General features: G+C 39.0%; 1 protein-coding gene across 1 annotated transcript in view; it reads left to right on the forward strand.

Moving 5' to 3' along the window:
* Positions 1-3,537: 3,537 nt before the first annotated feature.
* Positions 3,538-13,567, forward strand: part of LOC133862956 (uncharacterized) — a 91,938-nt gene continuing 81,908 nt past the window's right edge. The window contains exons 1-2 of the mRNA XM_062298883.1: positions 3,538-3,818; positions 3,960-4,044. Coding sequence (XP_062154867.1) covers positions 3,687-3,818; positions 3,960-4,044 — 217 coding nt within the window. The 5' untranslated portion in view covers positions 3,538-3,686. The remainder of the gene's footprint in view (positions 3,819-3,959; positions 4,045-13,567) is intronic.

Consider the following 13,567-nt stretch of genomic DNA (forward strand, 5'->3'; position numbering starts at 1 on the left):
TTGTACACCAAAAATATCTTATACTTGCTGTCCAAGGAATTTCATCCCAGCCATTGATCATTCTTGCTACCCAAGAATAAATCCCACCCTTTGATTCTTCTTGCTGCCCACGCCTGGATTCACAGCCATTGATCAGTTTTGATGCAAGCAATCTCAACCACCCGTTTCAGTATAAAGAGAAGCAAATTTCCCCTTTAGTTCATCGCACAGCTTCTTCTTCTTCTTTCTTTTTCGGTTTGCAGCAACTCTTCCTCCGCTTGCTTCTTCTCTAAAATTCTGCAGTGTTTTCCTGGTTTTTACAGCAAGATCCCCTGTGTCTCTGCCTCTCAATCTGCAGCAAAACAGCAACCCAAGACTCTCAAATCAGTCACGGCCAGCAACTTCTGCAGAAACTCTTCCTTTGAGTTTCACAGCAGCTCTTAAAACCCGAAAAAAAAAAAAAAAAAAAAAAAAAAAAACCCATCTTCTCCTTCCTTTTACAGTTGCAGAAAATTTCCTTAAAAGCCCTCTGTTCTCTTGTCCAAAACAGCAAAGGAATAGGATCCTCTCACCGTGGGTAGAAGGTAGCTAAAATACTGCTCAGAAAATACCAGGTAAGGGAAACACTATCTCAAAACCCCGGCAAAGTTTTAATAAAACTCTTTCAAAAGAAAAAGTCGAGAATTTTCTAAACTCTTTCAACTCTTTTAATATTACTTGTCTTTTTATATTACCATTATAAATATGCTCTTGTTATATGATGTGATTGAAATCTCATGTGATCATACTTAGTTTATTTTTGATACATGTACACCATATGAGTAAAGATGATGATATCATAGTATGTGTTACATGTGCACCATATGAGCAAAGGTTGATGATATCATAATATATGTGTTATATGTGCACCATATGAGCAAAGGTTAATGATTTCATAGTACATGCTTTATATGCACACAGTTTTACCCCCGCGGTACCATGTCATAGACGATCCGGATCATATATGTGTTACGTGTTATGTGCTATGTGTTATATGGGTAGCATGGCAACCACACGGAAGGACTAAAGTGTGGGCTACCGGTCGGGGAGGCCTTCACCTAGGGAAGTTCTCAACCCGGTACGGCTCTCCCCTGTGACGACAGGATGGGCTCATAGTCGTCTTTCGAGACGAGCCAAATGTGCGCCGCTCATGGTTAATTAGCGGATATTGGACCAAGGGTGGTTAAAACTTACACGTAGCATAAATAATTCATGCACCATTATACATTTGATATAATTGTATGTCAATCAACTGTTTCTTTACTTGCTAAATTATTTGAATTCTATTTAGAATTCCTGAAAAGAAAATTACAATATTATTGATGCGTTTTCCTTACTGAGTTGTCGAACTCACCCCCTTCTTTCCCCAAATCTTTTCAGATGACACTGTAGACCGGAGTCTTTTCGTTATGGATGGCATAGACACCACCCCTAAGAGCAATAGATCTATAAAGACCGGTCTAACTTTTGTATTGTACATATTTATTTTGAATTCCTAGAAATATGATGTAATAATAACAAAAAAACTACTATTTATGTATATATTCATATAATGAAATATAGCCATGCGCTATTCCTGGGAAATTGTGTACATGTTTTAAATTATAGAGATGTTTTATAGCTCAAGTTCGCGTTCCCCTTATATCCCAAAACGGGGGCGTGACAGGATCGACCTCGCACTTGCAATCCATTAACTGTAAACGATTCGTACCCTTGTGAGTACATTTAAAATTCATATCAACATGTATTACTATTGACAAATATATAATAATAATAATAATAATAATAATAATAATGATAATAATAAGATGACTCGGCAGCCACCCCTTGGCTGGGGGTGGCCAGCCGCCACCCCCAACTGAGATTTTCTATTATATTTATATTTAACAAATAAAGAAAATGCTGTTAAAAATGTAAATTAGAATTGTATTATAAAGGGGTTTTAGAAATTTTGGTTATAGTAGACTCTACCAAACAAAATAATACATATTCAATGTTATATTTCAATATTACAACTAAATTATAAAATATAAGGGAAAGCTTCACTCGTCCTTCCTAGTGTTTTGGTACTTTTCTAATCATATACTCAAAGTTTTAAAATTTTGAAATGTCACATCTACCGTTAGTGTTTAGAGTTAAATCAAACAGTAAACAAGTGGAGTATCCCTTATAACACTTTTAAAAACACAAAATTACCCTAATTAAATAATAAAAAAAAGTGAAAAATGGAACCCATGACTGTGGGTCAATGCTCGCCTAACCGTGGGTGAGGCGGTCAACATTGCATTTTGTTTTTTAAACATTTGGGTATTTTAGCATATTCCGTTATGATTTAATAAAAACTTAGAACAAAGGGTTGATACTGCAAGCTTTTAAAATATGAGAACCCGACATTGCTACTTTTTATAGCTCGAGAATACAATTACAAAAGTGTCGAAACATCTTGGGTAAGTGAAGTTTTTTCAAAATATAATAACTTAAACTGATTTAATTCTTAATAATAAAAATAATTTTTTCTTCTTAATAAAATAGCTATTGTGTGCCAAGTGTTCTAAGAACCTCTTTGAGATTGTGTTAAGAAATGAAACTTTTATATCCAATAAGAGTTTTTGAGAAAATGCTTGATTTTCAAGCTTTTCCCTAAAGTGCATTTTGATTTTTTTTAGAGCAAAAAAGTCAAATAAATATTTTTTGAGTTTTTATTTTGTATCAAACAGACAAATTTGTTGATTTGCACAACTTTCTATGAGCTAAAAGTATTTGTTAAACTCATTAACGCAATCCCAATAAGTTTCATCTCTCTTGTTCCTTCATAATATTTATTTGGACGGGCCACCCTCCTATTTTTGAATGAGAGGAAACTCCCATTTTCTCATATTGTTTGCTTTAAAAAGAAGCAAAAATTGTACAATTGGTCTATGTAATTGACCTAAATTATAAATTGCTTCCTCTGATATCAAAATTAATTCAAAAATCTTTGTGGTTGACTTAATTTACAAATTGCTCCTTAGAATCAAATTCTGTTAAAAATTTTGACAAATTTCATTAGGTACCACATCAAAGCCAATAAAATAGTGATACATGTCGATCATAATAAAAAAATATAAATTTATTAAAAATATAAATAAATAAAATTTATTAATTTTTTTAAATAGTCTCTTTCTAATTTAATTTATTTTTTTAAAGATTTATTTATTTAATATATTTATATATATTTTTTATTATTATAAACACGTATCGTCATTTTATTAGTAATGACGTGACTCTTAACGGAATTTATCAAAATTTTTAATGGAATTTGACTACAGGAACAAATTAAGCCAATTATAAGGATTTATGAATTAATTTTAATATCAGAAGGAGTGATTTGTAATTTAAGCCAATCACACGGACTAATTATGCAATTTTTTTTATAAAAAAGAGAAGAGAAAAAAAAATAAAATTTTGGAGGAAACGGGTTTTCCTTTATTTTCTTTATTTTATTTGTTTGTCCAATTTGCCTCGTGCTCGTCTGAAAATGAACGCGCTTATATCAAACACGAATGGCAAATTGAAGTTCCATCGTAAGCTGCTGATCTGAGTCTGATCGGACCGCATTGCTGCTCTCGAGTGTTTTCCGGATCCGCCAATACAATTCAATATCGGAATTAAAAGAAAAAGGGAAGAAAATGCTGCGCTTGAGAGCGTTCCGGCCGACTAACGATAAAATCATTAAGATCCAGTTGCATCCTACACATCCATGGCTGGTAACGGCGGATGCATCAGATCACGTCTCTGTTTGGAATTGGGAACACCGCCAGGTAGGTCGTTTTGTTCATTTTTGCATTTTTTCTCTAATTTCTTCCCTGCCCTTTTTCTGTTTGCTTATATTCGTTTTTCTTTTTTAACACACGAATCAAGATTAAATGGTTTCATTTAGTTTGTACTGTTTAAATTCACAGGTAATTTACGAGCTAAAAGCTGGCGGTGTTGACGAGCGCCGTTTGGTTGGTGCCAAGCTGGAGAAGCTTGCTGAGGGGGAATCAGGTATGACAATCTCTTCCTTATTATCAGGACTTTACTTATGTCTTATTGAATGGCTCTCCTATTCTGGGATAATCTCCTACTGTTTTTCTTTTCCCCTGGAGTGAAAGTATAGTTTGATCTCATTGATAGAGAGCTCAAGTTGCTTGTTTTGAGTTGTTCAACCATTAACTTTCTAGAATTATCATGAAGATGATACAATGAGTGGATTTTAGTTAGGTTAGTACGATTCTAACACGTGTTGGCTTGGTGGAAAGTGAAAACCATCTTCATCAACCCTTTCGTTTTTTAATAAGCAAAGCAAATTCATTAAAAGCGCTAGGGACGCAACCCAAATACACATTACATATACAAGAGAAAAACACCCATAAAGATCAAGGAGGAAATAGAGTTCAAAAATCTACAAAATAAAGGAGGAAAGAGAGTACAAAAGTCTACATAGTTAGATTTATTGAGAAGGGTGTTAGGATATATCCATTCAAAGAGCAATTTAAGAGTGTCGTTTGGCTAGTTAGAAAATGATGTATTTGTCTATGGGTGGTAGGGTTACGCTTATAAAGAGTACACTTTTCAATTTACCGACGTACTTCATGTCCCTCTTTCCTCTTCCCGTGGGTGTTGCAAACCGTATTGAGAAGCTTCTAAGTGATTTCCTGTGGAGTGGATTAGGTGAAGAGTTCAAATATCTCCTGGTAAGCTGGTCCAAGGTTTGTTTTCTGATTTTTGAAGAGGTTGGGGGTTTGGAACTTGCTTATATTAAATTGAGCTCTTCTTAGAAAAATGGCTATGATGCTATGCGCATGAGAGAGAGGCTTGGTGGAGAGTAGTGGTAGACTCTAAATTTGGCAGTTCTTGGAGTGGGTGGTGTTCTAATGAGCCCCTTATAATGTATGTAGTGGGTTTATGGAAGAATATTAGGAGAGGTTGGGAAAGTTTTCTAGTCATACCAGATTTGAGGTGGGAGATGTCTCCAACTAGTGGACTATTGGTCTAATCGAAGGGTCATTTAAAAATTATTTTTTTCCTCTCTTCTCTTTCTCGCCTCCCTTCCAATCTCTCCACCCTAGCGGTGGCGTGTCATGCTAGGACTTGGTTCTTTCAGAGGTGCTTTCTTTGGAGTTTTCATCGGTGCTTTTTTGGGGTCAGTTTTTGTTTTCGTTTTAATATTCGGGCTAGAGCTTTCATCAGAGCTCTTTCATCTTCTCCGACAGGTGTTTCTTTTTGAGGCTTCTCAGTTAAAGCAGAGATGGAGTGTCGATTATCTGTGCTCTGTGGAAGCAAAAGCTTTCTACTTTTCAGTGAAGGCTGATGCGTCTGAGATTCGCTTGGAGAAAAGGAGGAAGGGGTTTTTTGGTTTTATTTTTCTGGGTCTCCAGTGTTTTGTGTGGTTGTTGGCCACAGCAGAGGAAGCGTTGAAGGAACCAGTGAAGAAGGATTTTGTCAAGTCCTACCGTGAAGATGTGAAAGCATTAATGGTTCGTAGGGGTGGGAATAAGGCTGGTTGTTACCTTGAGGTGGCTGTCTTCACTGAGGGTGGTCGTAAAGGGGTTATTTGGCTCCCTGAAGGCCGTGAAGGATGGGGCTAGTCTCGGGTTGTGGATGGTCGTAAAGGGGTTTTTATTTTTCAAAGGCTCGGTTGCTGGTTTCCGAGGCGTCCACATTGGAGGGGATACAGAAGGGGGGTGTTTTGTCCAGTTGTCTGGGTGGGGTTTCTCCATCCTTTGCGGAAGTAGTTCAGGGGAAAACTGTTTCTCTTGTCAAGCATCTTGGGCTGCAAGTTTCAGAGTTAGAGCTGTGTGGGTTGGATTTGCTTCCGGAGGCGTGGTGTAGGGTGGTCGAAGACGGGAGAATGACGGTGAATTGCTATGATTTGAAGGAGCAACTGCAAGAGTCGACGGAGAAGAATACGAATCCAACCTGCTTCCATGGTGGCGGCGTGGCTAATAAGAAGAAGCTACGGCTTTATTGTTCGTGGAAGAAGCTTCTAGAGTGGCTTTGGGCTACTTTGGACCGGGTTTCAACTTCTGGGTTTAAGTGTGCTGGGCTAGGTCTGAAGCCCAAATGAAGTAACCGGGCTGGGACTAAGGCCACGGTGAAGAATTATTCTGCAGGCGTTGGGTCTTCTTCAGTAGATTCTGATCCTGGGTTTCTAGGTTGCTCTTTTGTTCCTGCCTAGCTTGAGACGTCTTTGGTGGATTTCTTGGCCGTCTCCGGGGACTCTACAATTCAGCAATTGGGGTCTTCTTAGAGGTTGGTGAGTCCTACTTATTCTAGGTTCTCCCCCCCCCCCCCCCCACCCCCGGGGTCGCTAGAGGTGCTGTCTTCGGCGCCAACATCGGTAAGTAATGTTGTTGGGTCTTTTTCTTTGGGTGCCTCCTCTGGTTGTTGCTTGCTCGGTTTTTCAGTCCTTCTCCGACGTGTTGCCTCTGCAAGTATCCTCTTCTTCTCAGTCTTTTTTAGGGGCGGCTGAGTTGGGAAAGAGGTTGCGTTCATCTTTTCCTGTGTTGTCGAACTCTAAGCCGTTCCAGAAGTATTATCGGAAGGCTAGGGAAGCTAGAAAAGCACATATGGATGAGTCTTTTTGCCGATTCTATGAAAGCTTTGAGGCTAGTTGCTCAAGTGTTGGGGTTTCTTCGTCTGCTTCCGACTATTAGTGATCCAACCGAGAAAGTAGCTGTTGTGCTTACAGTGCCAGATTCCGCTGGTATGGTAGTTTCCGTGAAGGATAAGGGTAAGTCTCCCTCTCCGGTGAGGGGTTTACTTCGGTGGGGGTTTCTCAACCCGAGCCTGGTTGTGCAAGCTACACATAAAGTGTCGGTCATGTTTGCGTCGACTCCGGTTGTTAAGGAAGGTGCGTTGACTCCGGGTTCGCCTACCGCCATTAAGGGAGAGGATTTCAGGTTGAATGGTTTGACCCAGTCTCAAAAGTGGCTTATAGGTTTTGGTCCGTCTGAGGAGGTGGTTGCGTGGGAGTAGGGCGACGAGGTATGGGATGGGGAGGATGGCAACTCTCCTTACCCTTTAGGTGTTTTACCTCCCGATTTGGCCTTGGATTGGGAGTTAGATAGTGATGAGGAGATGGATCCGTCCTTGGCGATTTGGAAGCCATTGAAGAGGACTTCCATCGGGGAGTTAAGGCAACGCGTCTAAAGACCAAAGGTAGGAGGGAAGTTTTGAATCTGGTAAGTTCCACCAACTACGGTGATTCTAGCGCGTCCTCCCGGCGTAGGAAAGGTAAGGAGCACATGGTGTAGGGTTGGGGTCTTCTGTTGGTTTGGGATTTGAGGGCTTAGGTTTTTGAGGGTTGTTGGGTTTCTTTCTTGTTGTAGACTGCTTTGGTAGTTCCTGTGTACTTAGGGGCGCCTTATGCTTTTTTAATAAAACCTTTATATTACTTATTTAAAAAAAAAAGATGTCTCCAAGTTTCGTTTTTGGCATGATTTGTGGTGTGAGGATATGGCTCTTAAGGATTCCTTTCCAGACTTATTTAGCATTGCATGTGCGAAAGATGCTTCTATTGCAGCTCACTGAGTTGTCAAGTGGATCCACTCAATGGAATGTAAGCTTTGTTAGAGTAGCTCATGATTGAGAAGTAGATGTCTTTGCCTCTTTCTTGAGGGTGTTGTATTCAAGTAGAGTGAGACGGGAGGTGACGACAAGCTTTGGTGGGTTCCCTTTAAAAGAGGTCTACTCATTGTTTGATGGCTTTGCTTTCATTGAAAGAGTGTTTGGCAGACTTAGGTTCCTTTGATGGCGACATTTTTTGCTTGGTCAGCGGCCCTAGGAAAAATCCTTACCATGGATAATATGAGGAAACAACATGTCATCGTGGTTGATAGGTGCTGTATGTGTAAAAGGAATGGGGGTCTGTTGACTATCTTTTTCTCCATTGTGAGGTTGTTGGTGCTTTATGGGATGTATTCTTCAGCCAATTTGGGTTAGTCTTGGGTTATGTCTAGATGAGTAGTCAACTTATATGCGTGTTGGTGGACTATCGGGAGCTCTCAGAGTGCTGTTGTGTGGAAGATGGTTTCTTCATGCCTTTTGTGGTGTCTATGGAGGGAAATGAATGATAGAAGCTTTGAGAATCGTAAGAGGACTTTGGAGGAGCTTAAGTCTTTATTTTTCTTTACTTTGTATCTTTGGACAACAATTTTTGTTTCTCCTTTGTTGATTAGTTATCATGATTTCTCTGTTCTCTTTTCTCCTTCTAATTAGGTGTTTTCTCATGTGTACTTAGGGGTGTCTTATGCTTTTAATGATACCTCACTTACTTTTTTAAAAAAAGGGATTTAAGAAAACAAAACTGTAGATTTGAACTCATCTTCTCGCAATTATCGAAACTTTGAGCATTTATTTCTCTCAAAATGCGCCACATTAAACAAGAAGGGATTATATTCCAAACAATATTAAACTCATTTTGATAATATTAAACTCATTTCAATTAAACCTTCCTTTTCAATACGCTAAGAGCTCCACCACCCATCTGGACATAATCCACTCTCTACGTCAAACATCTAAAAAACCAAATTCCACAAATCTTTTGCAATATTCCAGTGAAGAAGTAGGTGATCATGTGTTTCTCCACTCTTTTTACCCCATACAATATCAATCTATTACTATGATGTGACGCTTATGAAGATTATTCGTTGTGAGAATTTTTCCTAAAGATACTATCCAAGTGAAGAAAGAAACCTCAAAGGAGCCTTAGACCTCCAGATGCTCTTCCAAGGGAGTGGAGTCAACATTAGGAATGAGAGCTTTGTAGAAAATTTTTACCTCAAAAGATCGTCTTTTCGAAGGAATCCAACCAAACTTATCTTCATCTCCTCGACCCATCCCAAGAGAATACAATGTGTTGAAAAAAAGAAAGTATAGAGTCTACCTCCCAATCATGCACCAATCTAATAAAATTTATGTCCCAATGCATCTCATCATTGTAAGCAAACATATGGTTAGCTACCAGAGCATCTTATCCCTTGCAATGCATAATAACTCCAGAAAGCTTTCCTTCATAGATCAATCCCCACACCAAACGTTATGCCAAAACTTGGTCCAAGAGCCATCACCCACCTCAATATTTACAAAACTAGAGAAGGTATCCTAGCCCCTCCTAATATGTTTCCATAGACTCACCTCATATGGCTAAGTGACAACAATAGAGCACCAACCACTTGCCAAACTACCATGTTTTTTACCCACTACTTGTCCCTAAAAAGCCGTACTCTCCACATCATGCCTCCATAATTACTTTTCCAAAAGAGCCCGATTGAAAGTGAGCAAACTTCTAATCCCTAGACCTCCAAGATGAAGGGGAGTACAAATCTTCTTCCAATTAACAAGATGGAACTTAGACTCATTATTCAAACCACCCTACAAGAAATCTCTCTGCAATTTTCCTATCTGATTAGCAACACCTACTCAGATAGGGAAAAGAGAAAGGAGATATGTAGGATGGTTGGAAAGCCTTCTCTTGATCAACATTAGCCAACCACCCTTAGATAATAGAGCTTTTCCATTTCGCTAATCTTCTCTCTATTTTCTTAATAATAGTCAACCAAATAAATTTAGCCTTGAATGGAGCACCCAAAGGGAGGCCCAACTATTTCAATGGCAAAGACTAAACCCTAAAACTGAAAATACAAGTTAGACCATTCGCATTCGGCACATTACTGACAGGAACCAATTCAGATTTATCAAAATTAATCTTCAACCTTGAAAAAACTTTAAAATAAAGGAGAACACATCTTAGATACCAAAAATAATCCGGTGCAATCCCACATAAAATAAGGGTATTATTCGCAAAAAGGAGATGAGAAATAGATAATGAATCATCATTTCTACCCCCACCGAAAAACTAGAAATAAACCCCCATTCACAGTGGTTGACACCATTCAACTCAAAGCATCTAGAACAATCACAAAATGCAGGAGGGACATAGGGTCATCCAGTTTCAAACCACAAGAGCTATTGAAAAAACCACTAGGAGTACCATTAATTAGAATAGAGAACTGAACAATGGATATGCGGTGCATAATCTAATTCAGCCATTTCTCTCCAAAGCCACATCTCCTTAACATGTAAAATAAAAAATCTCAGTTGATGTGGTCGTAAGCCTTCTCTAAGTCTAGTTTACTTAAAAATATCGTCTCGCCAGATTTATGACTACTATTTATACATTCATTTGCAATGAGAACAAAATCTAAAATTCGATGACATCTAATAATTTTACAAATGCCACTTACCAGGCTGATAGGACAAAATAATTTAATCTCAACAACCCCATTTTCTTTGGAATAAGAGAAATAAAAGTTGCATTCAAACTTTTTTCAAACTTGCCATGCTCATGGAATTCAAGAAAGACTTGCATAACATCTCAACAAGACTTGAAGAAAGCAATAGAAAAACTGCTTGGACTCGGAGCTTTATCCCCATTCAAGTCTTTCACAACCTCGAAAACCTCTCTTTACTCGAAAGCTTGCTCCACCCAATCTGCCTCCTCACTAATAGAGTGGAAAGGAAGACTATCCAAATCTACCCACCACTTTTCATTCTTGGTATAAAGCTGAGCTAAAAATTGGACTATATGATCCTTTACTTCATCCCAATTAGAAGAATTTTTTTTTTGATAAGTAAGAAAGTATTATTAAAAAAGTGTAAGGCACCCCTAAGTGCACAGGAACAGCCAAAGCAACCCACAAAAAGAAAAAAGAACCCAACAAACCCTCAAAAACCAAAAACCCTCAAACCCGAATCCTCAAGAAGCATTCCCCGCTACCGCACGTGAGCCTTACCTTTCCTATGCTGAGTGGACGTACTTGCATCATCGTAGTTGATGGAGCTTACCAAATTCAAAATCTCCCTCCTGCCTTTGGACTTCGGGCGCCCAACCTTAACTTCCCGAAGAAAGTCCTCTTCAATGGTAGGCTTTGAGTCAGATGCTGACTGCCGCATTGGATCAAGGTAATTTGACAGGGTTTTCAGTGGGTTCTAGGGATTCCGAGGCCTTAGTTGTGAATCACCTTCTGTTTGCTAATGACACATTGATCTTTTATGGTGCTTAAGAAGAACAAATTCGACATCTGAGATGTATCTAATTATGTTTTGAGGCAGCTTCTAGTTTGAGAATTAACTTAGGAAAATAAAAAATTGTTCCTATTGGTGAAGTAGAGGATGTCGAAGGGTTGGCTAATCTTCTTGGATGTCGGGTTGCATCTTTGCCTATGACTTACTTGGGTTTGCCTTTGGGTGCCTTTTACTAGTCCACTTCTATTTGGAATGGTGTTATTGAAAAAATGGAAAGGAGGTTGGCGGGATGGAAGCGAATGTATTTGTCGAAGCGTGCCCGGTTGACTCTTATTAATAGTACACTCTCCAATATTCCTATGTATTACTTACCATTGTTTCCTATACCAGTGAGGGTGGCTAATCGTCTTGATAAAATTCGAAAGGATTTTCTTTGGGGTGGCATTGGTGACGAGGCCAAATTTCATCTAGTGAATTGGAACAAGATTTGTACTCCTTTGCATGCAGGTGGGTTGGGAGCTCACAATTTCATCCAGTTCAATCGAGTACTCCTGGGTAAGTGGTTGTGGAGATATGGTAGGGAGAGAGAGGCTTTATGGCAATTGGTGATTGATGCCAAATTTGAGAGTCTAAAGGGTGGGTGGTGCTCAAAAGAGGTGTCGGGTTCTTTTGGAATGGGTGTATGGAAGCATATTAGGAGGGGGTGGGAGAAGTTTCGCAATTTTGTTCGTTTTGAAGTGGGGAATGGATCACATATTAGTTTTTGGTATGATTGGTGGTGTGGGGATAGACCCTTGAAGCAATGCTTTCCAGCTCTTTTTAGTATAGTGAGGAACAAAGATGCGTTGGTGGCGGATAATTTGGCTGTTCATAATGGTATAATTCAGTGGAATGTTCTTTTTACGCGACAAATCCAGGATTGGGAGATGGATATGGTCCTTTCTTTCTTCAATCGACTATACTCCGTTTCGGCTCGACATGGAAAGGGCGACAGGTTAGTGTGGAATCCCTCTAAAAAAGGTTTATTTGAGGTGAGATCCTTCTATGAAGAGCTTATTAGGAAAGATGGCCCATCTTTTCCTTCTTTTCCCTGGAAGAATATATGGCGTGTTAAGGCTCCAACAGGGGTGTCTTTCTTCGTTTGGTCAGCTGCTTTGGGCAAAATATTGACGCATGATAACTTGCGTAAGAGAAATGTTATAGTGATTGAGTGGTGTTGTTTGTGTAAGAAGAGTGAGGAGTCTATTGATCATTTGTTGCTTCACTGCGAAATCGCTCGGGATCTTTGGAGCTACATTCTTATTTTATTTGGGGTAGAATGGGTTATGCCACGATCGGTGTTGGAGTTGTTGAATAGTTGGGGGCCGGCGATAGGGTGTGGTCGTGCTAAAGAAGCTTGGCGGTTAGCTCCTCTGTGCTTATTGTGGTGTATTTGGAGGGAGCGGAATGCACGGCTTTTTGAAGATGTAGAGATATCTATGGTGGAGTTACGGAAGCGGTTGCTCAATACGTTATATATTTGGATAGCGTCCCATCATAGTTTGAATGTTTTTACTTATGTAGACTTTTTAAAATTATTCTCTGTTCGTCCCTTGTAGGGGTTCTCTTGTATACTTCCCGTGTATAAGGGTTGCGCCCCTCTGCGCTTATTTTATAAATTGCAATTACTTATCAAAAAAAAAAATAGTCCTCTTCAATGGCATCCAGAATCCTAATTAGAAGAAATGTCACCATTAATTACCAACTTCTCTGGATACAATTACCCTTTACGATTTACTTATCAAAAAAAAATTACCAACTTCTCTGGCATGTTACATTTTCTTTGGAGTTAGCCACCTGATGGGAGAACTTGGTATTTTTATCCCTTTCTTAACCACTACGCCATCAACTTTTGCGTCTAACTCACCTCTTCAAAAAGAATAGTTTTCTCTAGCTCAACTGTAGCCACATCCTTTCTCAATTTCTCCTCACTAGAAAGTGGTTTATGTTCTTCAATCCCATCCAACCCTTTCATATCATCAAGAAGAGCCATTTGGTTCTTCTCCACATTACCAAACTCCATTCATTCCATGTTCTTAAGTAAGCTTTCAGAGCTTTTAATCTTTGAGCCAAAACAAAGCTAGGATAGCCATGAAAAACAATAGGAACTCAACTAATGTCTTAGCCTCTCAACGAAGTCATATGTTCGCAAATTTATTATAACTTCTACTTATAAAAAATTTAAAATAACTTTTACCCTTTTGAAAATCGCACTTGGATTTCTTGGTATGTTATATTCAATCTGATGGAGATAAGGTAGTGAGGATTGTATTTGGTGGATTCCTTCAAATAGGAAGAAATTTGAGGTGAGGTCGTTTTTACATGAGTTATCTACCTCGCGGGGTTATTCTTTTCCTCGGAGGAATGTTTGGAAAGTTAAAGTCGCTTTGGGAGTGAGTGTTTTTTTTTCTTTTTGTGTGTGTGTGTGTGTGTGTGGACGACAGCTCGTGAGAAGATTTTG

This window comes from Alnus glutinosa, chromosome 3, assembly GCF_958979055.1.
Source record: "Alnus glutinosa chromosome 3, dhAlnGlut1.1, whole genome shotgun sequence".
NCBI classification, from domain to species: Eukaryota; Viridiplantae; Streptophyta; class Magnoliopsida; order Fagales; family Betulaceae; genus Alnus; species Alnus glutinosa.